We start from the raw sequence: 13,875 nt of genomic DNA on the forward strand, positions 1-13,875 counted from the left end.
AGTGCTGAGGATCACGGCGGGCAATAGGGCCCCAAGACAGGAGCAAGATGACTCTTTCATTAGTTTGTATTTGTTTTTTTCATGCTTGGTTTGTGGGGTGGCAGCAGTTGGACAGGAAAGCGAAGAAGGGACCACTGAAAGGTGATGGGGCTGCGGGAGGGGAGAGGCAGAAGGTTCCAGCGAGGAGACTGGGCCCTGAGGCAGAGAGCAAGAGCAGAGGGGCTTGGGGGATCACTGCAGGGCTTTCCATACGGCCCCAAGCATGAACAACAGCAGGGGCCAGCTCTGTGGAGGCACAAAGGCTGTGCCAGGCCCAGGCGAGCCCGCAGCCTGCAGAGTCTGGTATGGAAACAGGGTCTGAGGACGAGCGGACGTGGGCTCAGGGAGAGGTGTGAGTCTCTGGATCTCGACGATCCAGTCGGTGAAGTAGGTGACGTTGGTGAAGATGCTGGGGTAAATGGGATGACGGCAGTCAAAGCCCCAGCTGGACAGCCCCATCAGAACCCAGGCACTGGCGAAGTCACAGACGAGGGGCCCCCCGGAATCGCCCTAGGAAAGAGATGGGAGTTCATGTGGGTGACTGAGCCAGGTCTGAGAAGACCAGGTAGCAAGGTGGGCTTATGAGTCTCTGCCATCCAGGCTCACTCAGGTGCACCTCTGTGAAAGTCCCAACACCAGCGTCCCACTGCCGAGCAGCCCTGTTAGGCCATGCGGGCAGGCAGAGGAATCGCGCTACAGGACGTTCCTGATTGACCCTCGGGACCATCACTGATCTAAACCTATCAACATGTGGGCCTCTGTGCCCAGCGAGGTCCTGGTGGTCCAGGACGGGCACTATCCAAGGCCGAGAAGGGGCAGCTGCACCATAGGGCCCAAGAGAGCTGCTCTGTGAGGAAAGCCTGGCCAGCTAAAGCTGCGTCAGTCCCCAGCTCTTGCAATACCCTGAACTGCAGCAGCATGTGCCCACGTGGGTCCTCCTCCTTTTTCATTCATTTAGTTAGGCCTTTAATTTTTCTCTCAACTTCTTGGTTGAACATTTTCAGAAAATGCCCATACCCAGGCGTGGTGGAGGCAGCCTGTTTTGCTCGGGGAGAAGATGGGGGTCCCCAGAAAGCTGCTGGAGTCCTAAAATGCTGTCAGGGCAGGACAATCTGCTTGGAAATCCCCTCACTCATCAGCCAAAGCGAAGGTCCCATCCTTGGGGGTGGGGGTGGGGGAGCGGGGGCCGTAGCCACGCCTGCTGCTCCTCCACTCACCGGTCCAACACGCACATCCAGCATCCAGGGCAGCCTCCGCCTTTGGGCACAGCGGCGAAATGACAAGCCTCCTCTTTTGCGGTGCTTTTGTAAATAAGCCAATTAGCCTGCCATTGTCAGATGTGACATGTGGAAACAAGCCATGGAAGGGACAGGACAGGAAGGGAAGGGCACTTCATAGGGTGGAGGCACAAAGCTTTCCTGTGCTGAGACTCCAGGCAAGAAACAACCTAACTTTCTGATGCAGGAGAAGGGGGAGCAGTAAGTGCAGACGAGGAGAGGAGGGTTGAGCCAGGTGGGGGGGAGGAAGAGCAGTGATGTGTGTGGAGCAAGGGGGATAGATGGGACATGGGGTCACAGGGCCTTATGGTGGGGCGTTAGAATTGACCCCCATGGAGAACTGTCTAGGTTATGTCTAGCACCTGGATCACTCTGGTGCTGTGTGGAGAATGAACCAGTTGGGAGGTAGCTACAGGAGGGAAGGTGAGAGATTACTGATGGGGAGGGGCCAGGGCAGTAAGAAACAGTCAGATTTGGGGCAATATGTTGAAGGAGGCAACAGGACCTTTCAAATCTGAGCCTTTCTCACCAACCAGGGAGGAACTGCAGAGGGGAAGCAGCAGGCTGAGCACGGAGCCCTGGGGTCTCCAGCATTTAGAGGTGGGAGGGGAGGGGACCAGGTGCACAGCAGAGTAGCTGGCTAGTCCTGGTGCCCAGGAAATGGGAGTGAGACTTGCTGAAGTGCTGAGTGAGAGGAGGACTCAGGTCCACAGGTGGCTCTGGCAAGACAGGCTCTTGGGGATGTTGGTCATGTGGCTCTGGTGGCACATTGGCGACACTCCTGGGTGGAGTGGGTTAGATTCAGTGCTGCTGTGAGTCTTTTGGGGAAGGAAGGCAGAGAAACTGGGCAATTGCAGGAGGGAGAGTGCTGTTGCACGTTTACACAGGAGCCAGGAAAGAGGGAGACAGAAGACATGAAGTAGGAGGGCCTTTGGGCACCCAGAGCTCCAGGACAGACTGGCTGGGATGGGCCATGAGGCTCAGGAGAGATGGAAGATGCTAGGGTGGGGCTGGCAAGATGAATGGGCTCTAGGCTGATTGATTGCTTTGGCGTTCTCAGTGAAATGAGAAGATCTCCAGCTGAGGAGGGGGTGGGGGAAGTGGCGGCTTGAAGGAGAGAGAAGGGTACATGGTGTAGCTGGCCAAAAATAACCCTCAAAGATGCCCATCCTCATCACTGGACCCTTTGGCTATGTTACCTTACGTGGCAAAAGGGACTCTGCAGCTGTGATGGAGTTGAGCATCTTGAAATAGGAAGACTATCCTGGATTATCTGGGTGGACCCAATGTAATCAGAAAGATTCTCATGAGGAAAGAGGGAGGCAGGAGGTCAGAGTCAGAGGAGGAGATGTGATGACAGAAGCAGAGGTAGGAGCAATGTGCTTTGGGGACAGAGGAAGGGACCATGAGCCAAGGAATGCTGGCGGCCTCGAAAAAGCTAGCAAAAGCAAGAAAACATTCTCCCCTAGAGTCTCCAGAAGGAACCAGCCCGGCCAACACCTTGACTTTAGACTTTTGACCTCCAGAAATGTAAGAGAATAAAGTTCTGTTGTTTTAGCCACCCACTTTGAGGTGATTTGTCACCGCAGACCCAAGAAAGTCATACATGGGGTCTTCTTGGAGATTGGGAATGTGCCTCTGTGCTCCCTAGCTGGGGTGCCCTTGGCCTTCCCCACAGTGTACCCACCCCAAGCTGTTCAAGGCCCGGGAAGGCCTGGTCCCTGTCCACTCCAGGCCTCAGGGATTCGTGCAGATGAGCCATGTGGTTGTCCATATTATGATGGATTCTGGGCCAGTCCGAGGGAGATGGGAAGGGCTCCAATAGCCTCCTAGCCCCTGGGGAGTTCTCAGAAGGCAGAGGAAGGCCCAACACTAATGTATCCCATGCAAAGTGAGCTGCACTTTGCACTACTGAAGACACGCAGCAAACAGTGTGTGTGTGTGTGTGTGTGTGTGTGTGTGTGTGTGTGTGTGTGTGTTGGGCAGGGCCAGAGCAATGAATTCTACCTTGGGTGAGAGGACAGGTCTAAGACAGGCCCAGAAGAACAGGTACAATGCAGATAGAGGGAGGCAGACCAGGCCAGGAGATTGAAAGCCAGCAGGTGTTAAGCACCTACTGAATGCCAGGCACAGTACTGAATCTTCTATAAGGACCTTATTAAGTGGAGGCCGTTAGCAACCCCATTTCACGGGTTATCTAAGGTCATAATCACTACATTACAGACTGAAGACTGGACCCAGGTCTGTCCTGCCCCACAGTCTGAGCACTGAGTGCTCCTGGGGTCTGTCTCTCCTCAGACTTGTTTCTGGGTGTCCTGTGCTGGGGGAGGGCACTTCAGTGAGAGAAGAGAGCCCCGGTTGGAGGTTGGGGACCAGAGCAGGCATGTGACAGAAGATGAATCTAGATGGAACCTCTCAGACAGGCTGTGGTGACTGAAAGGCTAAGGGGGGCAGGAGGGGCCATGTGCTGGGGCTCCTGGGTGTCCAGCTCAATGGTGTCCTCAGCCTGGGGAGAAACGAGAGGGGGTGGGGTCAAGAGGCAGAATGGATGTCCAGCAGGCAAGCAGACAAAGGGCTCCGGCCCTGAACTCCATGGCCATGACCTCTGCAGGCTGGAAGGGAGGTCTACGGTGACAGCCAGATGGGGACTCGGGGGACTCAGCCCTTTATTTCACCTGCAGGTGCAGCTGACTCTGTGAGAACAACGGCCCAAGCCAGACAGCCATGGGTTGTGCACTGGGAACCAAGAAAGCTGGGTCTACCTCCTACCAGGAGGGCAGGTGGCCGAGCTTCTTCCCTCTGGCTCAGCAGCTCCACTGGGCTGCCGTGAAAACAGCTGTCCGTGAGGCCTTCTCCAGGACCAGGCGCATCCCATCCCTCCTGTGTGCATTTCCTGGGGTGCCAAAGCATATTACCACAAACTGGGTCACTATAAAAACAACAGAAATTTCTCTTCTCACAGTTCTGGAAACCAGAAGTCTGAAATCAAGTACCTCTCTGTCTATCCCTCAGCCCACTCTAAATTCAAAATGGTTTCATCTCGAGATTCTTAGCTAATCACATCTGCAAAGACCTATTTCCAAATCAGGTCACTTTCTGAGACTCCAGATGGTTACAAATGTAGGGGACACTATCCAACCCACTACACCATCCTTTCGACAATCCCGTGAAGGAGGCCTCAGAATCCTACAGTATAAATGAGGACATGGGCTCAGAAAGTGAAAAGACCTTCAGGGCAGAGCAGTGTCTCTAACTCCAGAACCCTAATGCTCTCCCCTCCACTCCACAATGCCATCTATGCAAGAGCTCCGCACATGATGCCAGCTTGGGAGGCTGGGCCCTGAGGCGGATATGGTGGAGGTCAGGTTAGGCTTGGGGTCAGAATACGGGGGACCAGGTTGTGCTGCCTTATTTTAGGGTAGCTACTTTCCCTCTCCGGACCTGTTTGCCCACCTCTAAAATTGGGCATTACAGAGAGAGGAAAGAAATGTTTACAATTCAAATATCCAACAGTGGACTCATACCTGTAATATGTAAAAATACACAAAGAGTCCCTAAAGGAAAAGAAGACAACCCAACAGAAAAGTGAGAGGGGGGAAAATCTTGAAGGGAAACTTTAGAGAAGATATCCAATGACAATAAACATATGGAAGTACATTTAACTTGTCATCAGGGACATGCAAACCACCATAAGCTATCAAAGTGAGAAAAGATGGAAAGTGCAAAGTGTTGGCGAGGATATAAACTCTCATCCAGGACTTCCCTGGTGATCCAGTGGTAAAAAATCTGCCTTCCAATGCAGGGGACGCGGGTTCAATCCCTGGTTGAGGAACTAAGATCCCAAATGCCACGGGGCAACTAAGCCAGCGTGCCGCAACTAATGAGCTCGTGCGCCTCAAGAGAACCTGCATGCCACAACTACAGAGCCCATGCACTCCGGAGCCCCACGCACAACAGCTAGAGAGAGAAAACCCACACACGACAACTAGAGAGAAGCCTGAGAACCACAACCAGAGAGAAACCGGAGGAGACCGCGCACCATAACGAAAGATCCCGCGTGCCTCAGCAAAGATCCCTTGTGGTGCAACTAAGACACGACACAGCCAAAAAAAATAAGGAAAATAAATAAATAAAATAAATAAATGTTAAACTCTCATCCACTGCTGGAATGAAGTGCAACCACTTTGGAGATGTTGTTAGGAAATATCTGCCAAAGCTGAATATACACATACCTTTTAATTCAACAATTCTACTCAAGGGTTTCTGTGAAATAGAAGATTAAATATTTGGAAGTGAAATGAAATGAAAAACTTGGAAACCTCTAAAATACCCATCAAGAGTAGAACTGATCATAGAATTCAATTCACACAATAGAGTCCTGTAGAGCAATGAGACTCAACAAACTATAACTACATTTAACAGTTTGGATGAATCTCACAAATATAAAGACACGAAAGACTGACAACTGGAAATAAATTCTATTTTTGGAACATTCAGAATCTAATCTAAGTTGTCAAAAGTGAAGATGGCGGTTTCTGTTGGGTGTTGGTGATAGGAAGGAGGTGTGAGTGGGACCTCTGGGGTATTGGTCATCTGTTGCGTAACTATGTGAAAGTTCATCCAACTTATGAAAACAGCATGAATAGATTCTTTTGTATGTATGTTATACTTAAATAAAAACTTTAAGGTATGCCTCATAAAAAGATGCTGTTTGAGGGTGCTGCCAGTAGATGCCCTTATGTGCAAGGGGCTTAGGAAGGGGCTATCCTGGGGGACACTGCCAAGGAATTGAGCCCAGGAAGACATGTGGAGGGAGGAAATGGGAAGTCCCAGGGGTCTCCACAAAGACAGTAGAGGCAACACAGCCCCTCCCCTAGGGAAACTGAGGCCCTGAGAACAGGCAAGGGAAGAACAGAAATGACCTTACTCACTTGGCAGATGGCCTTTCCTGTCGAGAAGTCCCCAGCACACAGCATGTCCTCATGCACGGAGAAGTTCTTGCCTTTTCTAAGTCCGTAAAATATATTACAAAACTTGTTCTCAATGAAGCCCACCTTACCCTCCTGGAGATGGAAGGGTTCGGGCAGAGGCGCTGCGAGGATAAGGAGGAAATCAGCGAAGGGTGCTGTGGCTTAGCTACAGGCTACTCTGCCTTACTGTTCACCACTTCAACATGGACTTTTCTCAGCACAGTTGAGCCTTCAGCACTGTTTCAGTCTTCTACCTATGCCTAGTAAGCCCTCCCCCTTTTCTCAAACTTTTCCAAACTCATCCTATTCCCTCCACCTCCCTCATAGCAATAGACCACACCTCTCCTATTCTACAAAGGAAAAAGGCAAATCCCACCAACACATGCCACTCAGTGGTGCTTAGCAACCATTCACCAACATACCTACCCTTTCACAGACCATCCCATCCACTCTCCATCTGTCTATCATTAACCTTTCCATCCATCCACCAATTCCTCTATCCATCTACCTATCTTTCCTCTTTCCTCATGTCCCATTCATCCACTCACGCTTCCATCCATTTGCCCATTTACCCATCTTTTGATCCATCTCCACTCACTCCAACTATCTCTGCCTACCATCCTTTCACCCACCCACCCATCTTTCCTTCCACCCACTCATCCTCCCACCTACCCTTCACCCATCCACCCTCTCATCCAATCACTCATTTATTCCTCTGTCCTTGTGTTCAGTATCTTTTAGACACTAATGATACACAGGAACATTCTTAGTTGGGGGAGACAGGGATACCGAGCAGGGCCCTGAGGGGCTCCTGGGCACAAAGGCTTTCTGTGTCCCCCATTTCTTTGATTACAGGAAATAGACTTCATTCAGCCTCCATGACCTTCTCTGAGTTCCAACGGGCAGATTCAAGCAGTTGTTAATCAGGGAAGGGAGGGGATGCGAGACCAGTGAGAAACAGTCAAGAGAAACACAGTGCAGCCTTGGGGCAAGGTCCTGGCTCCCCAACAATGGATATAGAAAACAATTTCTTTGAGCTGTTTTGCAGATACTGAAACCCCCTCCAGGTGGGAGAAGTTAATGATTAACAATGGTGTGCTGCCCACAAGCATGTAGACCCCAGACCAGCTGGAACCTGAAGGTTGATGATGCTGACTCTTACTTACCTCACCCCCACCTCATCAGCAGAACGTCCAAGAGCTGATCATGCCCTCTTTGAACCATTACTATGAAACTTCTCACTATCCTCTCCAAGTAGAGACACAGTTTTTCGAGGCAGGAGCCCACTGTGTCCCCGTTTGCCTGGCAAAGTAATAAAGCTATCCTTTTCTACTTCACCCAAAACTCTGTCTCCAAGATTCTATTTAGCACTGGTGTACAGGGAAGCTGAGCTTTTTGTATCAACAGGGTAAATGAAGTAAATAAGTAGAATTGTTTTAGATCTAATAAGTGGTGTAAAGGAAATAAAACAGGGACATATGCTATTAGAGGTTGCCTGTTTTAGCTCATATGATCAAGTAAAACTCCTCAGAGGAGCAGCTGAGGTGTACATGTAAAGAAGTGAGTCATGCCAAGGTTAGCAGGGAGAGCGAGTGAGGCCAGGGAGGCAGCCAAGGTGAAGGCCCTGAGGTGGCGATGGCCTTGGCGTTTTCAAGCAGGAAGGAGGCCTGCTGGCTGGGATGGTGTGGGTGAGGGATGTAGTAGGAGATGAGCAGAGAGGAATTGGGGCCAACATTACACAGGGCCTGAGAGCCAAGGCAGGGAGTTACGACTTTTTTCTAGGTATAAATGAGAAGGCACTGAGGGTAATGAGCAGGGAACTGGCATGACTCCTGCTTTAAAGAAAACACTCAGACAGCTATGTGGAGACTAAAGTATAGCACACAGGGTGGGATCTCAGAGACCAGTCTGGAGGTACAGGCAAGCAATTATGGTCTATAGGACCAGGGTGGCAGCAGTGGGGTACCTACAAGGTGCCTGGCCCTGCCCGGGCCACAGGCTGGGATATTAAAACAAGAAAGACAGGGTTTCTGTCCTCAAGGAGGAACAGTCTGTGTGTGTGTGTGTGTGTGTGTGTGTGTGTGTGTGTGTGTGTGTGTGTGTGTGTGTGTGTGTGAGAAGTGTGGTGTATGTGTGGTGTGTATGTGTTGTGTATGTGGTGTGAGAATGCTGGGAACCTGGTTGTTTGTCCTATGATTAGGGAGTGTTCATGACATACTAGTAGGCAAGGGCCAGGGATGCTGGCACATCCCACGCAATGAAGACAGGGTCTGTTCAAAATGCCTGTAGCACCTCTGTTGAGAAACACGGTACCAAATTATGACCCTACAAATAATTAAAATATATATTCTTTTTCCCCTTAATGTTGCACCATAAGCATTTCCCCCAACCATAAATACTCCTTTCTTTAATAAAGACTCTGGCTCATAAGTCTTTGCCTACATTTCTCCTCTTTCAATCTTAAAAAACATAATTTTTTTCCTGCGTTATGCAGTGCACCTAACAAGCTTCCGAAGTAGATAGCTGAGCTGCGTTGGGAGAAGAGCAAAGTGAGGTTCAGAGAGTGAAACACTCTCAAGTCATAATCATTCTAACTTCATCAGGCAGGCTCAGAGGTCAGAAGTCGTACGTGTGTTTTCCTTCCACTTTTCCCAAGCTCCTCTTACGGCAATGGGAAATCAGGGTGTTTGTTTGTCAGTGGCCTGCAATGGACCAGGCCCCAAGCATGACCTTTGAGTTGAATCAAGTCATCTCAGATCCATGGTTGATTAAAACCTTGGAATCCAGAACCAGAAAGACTTCAAGAACCCAGAATCTTGATTCCAAAAGTCAAAGATTCCCAGACTTCCAGTGTAAACCTTTGCACTTAGGGAACACTGAAGCTTTACAGTCACACACTTGCAGAACTAGAACTAGAATGGTCCACTCCTCTAGAAATGACGCTTAGTGGGCCAGGGTCCAGTGCCTCTTTGCTTGGGGACCCCTCAGGAGGAGCCACACCTCCCTTCTTCCCTCCTTTGTCCTTCTCCCCTTCCTCCTCCCCACCCTCATCTGCCCCCAACCCGACTCTCCTACACCCTCTCACTTTCCTCGTTGAGCATCCCCCAGCCAGTTATCCAGCAGGATGAGTTACTGGGTAGCTGCATGCCAGCGACTGGGAGGCAGGCGGGGATGATGTAGGAGGTGAAATTCACAGGAAAGAGCAGCTGCAACATGGCTATGTCACTCCCGAAGGGATGTAACTTCTCAAAGTCTGGGTGCATGATAATCCGGCTCAGTGACATCTCTCGGGTGTGCTGGGTGTGCTGGTGCAGCTGGGTGCTTCCTAACAGAACCCGGTAGTTCTCCGGGGCGTGAGATTTTCTGGAGGAAGAGGGCACATTGTCACCGTCATCTCTGCGTGTGGGCTAGCTCTTTCCCTGCATCCTCATCTAACTGCCCACAGGCCTCTACCCCACATGATGCTAGACAGCTTTTATCTCCCCATTTCTAGCGTTCAGGAGTCCTTCTTTCTTGGGGCTAATTGCTATTCTACTTACAACCTCAGACACACGGCTTCTCCATCACACACTAGAATCAGAGGAGCATTGAATCCTTGTGCTGGAAAGATCCTTGGTGGCGTATCAAATGAAGGTCTTTGATTGTACACAGGAGGAGTTCTGGCTCAATCCCAGCTCTAACTTTACCCTTCCCAAGACTCCCTACAGTCCACCTTCTGGCCCCACACTCTTCCTGACCTCTCCTTTCTTTAAACACCTTCCTGCCCAAGGGCTGCTTCTCCACTTAGTTATAAGGACTCACAAAAGATTTGTTAAATAAATGAGCAAATGAGTGCAGGAAACAGAACCTTGCCTTGTTCCCTGAACACAGGTGCTGAAACTTCCCACCTCCCTGACTGTTTGCACGGCTCATCCACCTGGAGACCCCCTCATGCTCCCCTTGCCCAAACCCTTCCCCTCCAGCAAGCCCCTCGCTCTGCATAGCCCTTGTCCGGAACCCCCAGCCCATGCATCTGCCCTTCTCACCCATGTTGGGCCTTCTCTTGTGACAGGATGGAGACAGGGTGAGGTGGGGACTTGCCACCCCTGATGTCACAAAGGGGCTTGCATGGATCGTCATATGGAGTAGGCGCCAATAGGACTCTAAGCTCCGAAAGTTCCAGCTCCCAGACCTGGGCTGTGATGCCCCAACTCCCTGGGGACCCCTCCGCATCTGTTCAGACCCAGGCACTGAGCCAGGCCCAGGACGGCCAGGGGAATTAGACCCTTGAGCAGCAATGTCACTCTCCCAGGGAGCCCCAATTCCCTCCTATGCAGCCTGGCACCGTGGCTCCCCACAACGCACACCGGCGGCCATGACTCCTCCTGGGCACACAGTTGTGCGGGAGGAATAAGAAGAATTGCCCAGCTGCTGGCCAGACACGCGGCCCCAGGTCCCCGCCTAGAATCTGACACCTGGAAATGTGGGGACGTTCAGAGGAAGCTGTGATCTGAGATGGGTCCACACCGCACGGCAGCCAGGACGGACACTGCCACTCTCCTGAGGCACATCTGTGTTGAAGGACAGGCACAGGGGCGGATGGCAGAGCATGAGGCGGGTCTGAGCAGGTGAGCAAGGAGGCCAGTCCAGGTGGAGGGTACACAGGCCAAAGGCAGGAATGACATGCATCTGAAGGCCACAGACTGCCCCAGAGAAAAGCCCAGAGGAGCTGACGTGGGATGTCCATCACCCCTCTTCTCCTCTTCCCCCATGTCCCCCTCGCCTGCCAGTGCCTGTGCTGGCACCCTGGAAGGAGGACTTACTTCAGAAAGCAGTGGGCAGTGGAAACGACCCAGTGAGAGTTAATGAGGACAGCTCCACAGACGTGCGAGCCCTGGTACTGCAAGCTGGCCTGCCATGGCCACTGGCCAGCCGCCACGTCCTGGCCACCGTAGATCTTCCCCATCACCTTGGGCTTCCCGCACACTGTGGAGACTCCCCTGCCACCTACGATAGAGACACTAGTAGTACCCCAAATGCCACTACCAGGAAGGCCCTGTCCACTTCATAGATGGGAAAACCAAGGCCAAGCGTCCAGTGGCCTAGCCAAAATGACAGCGCTACCTGGACTCTACTTTCACTGGCTGCCCCTGAGAACTGGACAGAGCAAGCCCTGTGGGGATGAGGACCCAGAGGTCTGGTGGGATGGGGCAAGGGGGGACCTAAGGTAGCCACAGCAGCTCACAGCAGCATCTCCAGGGAGAAGGACATCCCCGAGTGAGGCTGCCAAGGGCTGGGCACGTCACAGACCTTATTTCCCTCAACTAGCACACCTCAATGCCTACTCTTGTAGATCAAAGAGCTAAAGGTCTCAGAAGTTGCCCACATTACTTGCTCAAGATCATGGCTTCTAAGGGCCTGTGCCTCCTCCATGTCACCCCGGTGTCTTAGGGAGGGAGATTTGCAGTCTGTGGTGCTGTGTGAGCTGGGGAAAGTCATTCCCCCTCTCTGACTCAGGATTCTACATTTCTAAAAGAAGAGGGAGTGGGCTAATGAAGACAGCCCTGGCTCTAGGACTCACACCTGGGAGGGCAGGGGGTGTGCCCAGGCCCCCTGAGAGCGGGCATCTTGGTCTAGGGCCTGCGCTCCCAGGGCCTCACGGAGGGGAATGAGACCCGCGGCCCTGGACTCAGGGCCACTCGTTCATCAGTCCTGGTGCTTTCCTCCACCCAGCCACCCAGCCTCAGGGTCAGACCCTGCTATGTCCCCACTTCCACAGTCCCACAGAGGTCCCACAGTCCCACAGAGGCACTTCCCACCCAGAGGCTCCACAGTGGGGAGTCGGTGACCCACCTGTGTTGAGGGGGTCTCTGGGCTGCCTGGTTGTTGGCCAGGGCAGAGAAAAGATGAAATTCAGTGACTCAGGGCACCCAGGCCCTGGTCACAGCCGGCCCCCTCAGGCCCTGCAGTTTAGGCCGTTTCAGCCCTCAACAGAGGCCCCAACGCACCTGTGGCTCCCGGGGCCAACCGCTGCGCTTCCGGAGTCGGAGCGCTGCCCTCCACCGCTCCGCCCGCGCCTGGAGCCCAGCCGGGGGCGGCCGTGGCCGTGGCCGGGGACTCTCGCAGCTCCAGGGTGGCCACGGGCAGCAGCAGCAGCCAGAGAAGGGCCACAGGCGGGCCTCGGCCTTGGGCGATCCACGCCTCCGTGCCCATTGCCAGGGTTGCTGACTCCCGCCTGACCCCAGCCTGGCCCTGCCTGACCTTGCCCTGACCCCGCCTCAGCCCAGCCCTCAGCCCACCCTGACCTTCTTCATAACCTTTTAAACAACTCTACTAAGATATAATTTATATACCATGAAGTTCACTTATTATTATACAAGGGACAATTCAATAACTTTCTGTACATTTTTTAAAATTTATTTATTTATTTATATTTAAATAAACTTTTTGTTTTAGATTTATGAAAAAGTTGCAAAGACAGTACAAGGAGTTCCAAGATCCCCCTCACCCACTTTCCCCTAATATTAAGATCTTATATTACTATGGCACATTTGTCACAACTAGTGAGCCAATATTGAGACATTAATATTAACTGAGGTCCATTCTTTCTTTTTTTAAATTTTTTTAAGCTTAAGGTGTATAGCATAATGATTTGACTTCCATGCATCATGAAATGATCATCAGAATAAATTTAGTGAACATCCATCATCCCACATAGATACAAAATTAAAGAAATGGAAAAAAAATTTTTCCTTGTGATGAGAACTCTTAGGATTTACTCTATCAACTGTCATGTATAACATACGGCAGTGTTAATTATATTTATCATGTTGTCCATTACATCCCTAGTACTTATTTATCGCATAACTGGGAGTTTGTACCTTTGACTGCAGCTAACCAGTTCTCCCTCCCCCAATCTCCGGCCTCTGGTAACCACAAATCCGATCTCCTTTCCTATGAATTTGTTTGTTTTTGAAGTATAATTGATGTACAATGAAATGCTATGTTAGTTCCTGTTACACAACATAGTGATTGGTTATTTCTGTACATTTCAAAATGATAAGTATAGTTATGATATGTCACCATACAAATATATCACATAATTATTGACTATATTCCCCACAGTGTACATTTCATACTCATTTATTTTGCAACTGAAATTTTGTACCTCTTCATCTCCCTCACCTATTGCTTTCTTTCCCCCAACACTCTCCCGTCTGGCAAGCACCTGTTTGTTCTCTGTATCTATAACTCTGTCTCTGTTTTGTTAGGTTTCTTCATTTGTTTTATTTTTTAGATTGCATATATAAGTGTAATCATACAGTACTTGCCTTTGTCTGACTTACTTCACTTAACATAATACCCTCATGGTCCATCCATGTTGTTGCAAACGGCAAGATCCCGTTCTTTATCAGATATGTGATTTGCAAGATTTTCTCCAAGTCTGTAGCTTGTTTATTCATTCTTTCAACAGTGGTGCTCAAAGAGCAAAAGTTTTTAATTTTGATGAAGTCTAATTTACTAATCTTTTCTTGCATGGATCATGTTTTTGATGTTATATCTAATAGATCATGAAGAGTTTCTTCTATGTTTTCTTTGAGAAATGTTAG

The 13,875-nt window shown here is 50.6% G+C and overlaps 2 protein-coding genes across 8 annotated transcripts in view; one reads left to right on the plus strand and one right to left on the minus strand.

Annotated features, from left to right (window-relative positions):
- Positions 1 to 6,183, plus strand: part of LOC309632952 (putative serine protease 47) — a 30,679-nt gene extending 24,496 nt beyond the window's left edge. For all 5 annotated transcript variants that reach the window (XR_014247169.1, XR_014247170.1, XR_014247171.1 and 2 more), the window contains one exon: positions 3,998 to 6,183. The gene's annotated coding sequence lies outside the window, so the exon portion shown is untranslated. The remainder of the gene's footprint in view (positions 1 to 3,997) is intronic.
- LOC309632950 (putative serine protease 47) lies at positions 7 to 12,363 on the minus strand (the record flags this gene model as incomplete). 3 transcript variants are annotated; one of them, XM_082401062.1, is made up of 4 exons in its annotated part: positions 11,089 to 12,363; positions 9,420 to 9,649; positions 6,248 to 6,408; positions 7 to 549 (listed from the first exon to the last, which is right to left on the minus strand). In XM_082401062.1, exons 1-4 carry the CDS (start codon positions 11,229 to 11,231, stop codon positions 232 to 234), a joined length of 852 nt encoding a protein of 283 aa, XP_082257188.1. In that variant the 5' UTR covers positions 11,232 to 12,363. The 3 variants fall into 3 exon arrangements, with proteins under 3 accessions (XP_082257188.1, XP_082257187.1, XP_082257189.1); XM_082401061.1 differs by having other exon boundaries at positions 9,372 to 9,649; XM_082401063.1 differs by lacking the exon at positions 7 to 549 and adding an exon at positions 5,379 to 5,579 and having other exon boundaries at positions 9,372 to 9,649.
- Between the last annotated feature and the right edge of the window lie 1,512 nt (positions 12,364 to 13,875).

The sequence above is a fragment of the Balaenoptera borealis genome (assembly GCF_965194805.1).
Source record: "Balaenoptera borealis genome assembly, chromosome: 8".
Taxonomy (NCBI): domain Eukaryota; kingdom Metazoa; phylum Chordata; class Mammalia; order Artiodactyla; family Balaenopteridae; genus Balaenoptera; species Balaenoptera borealis.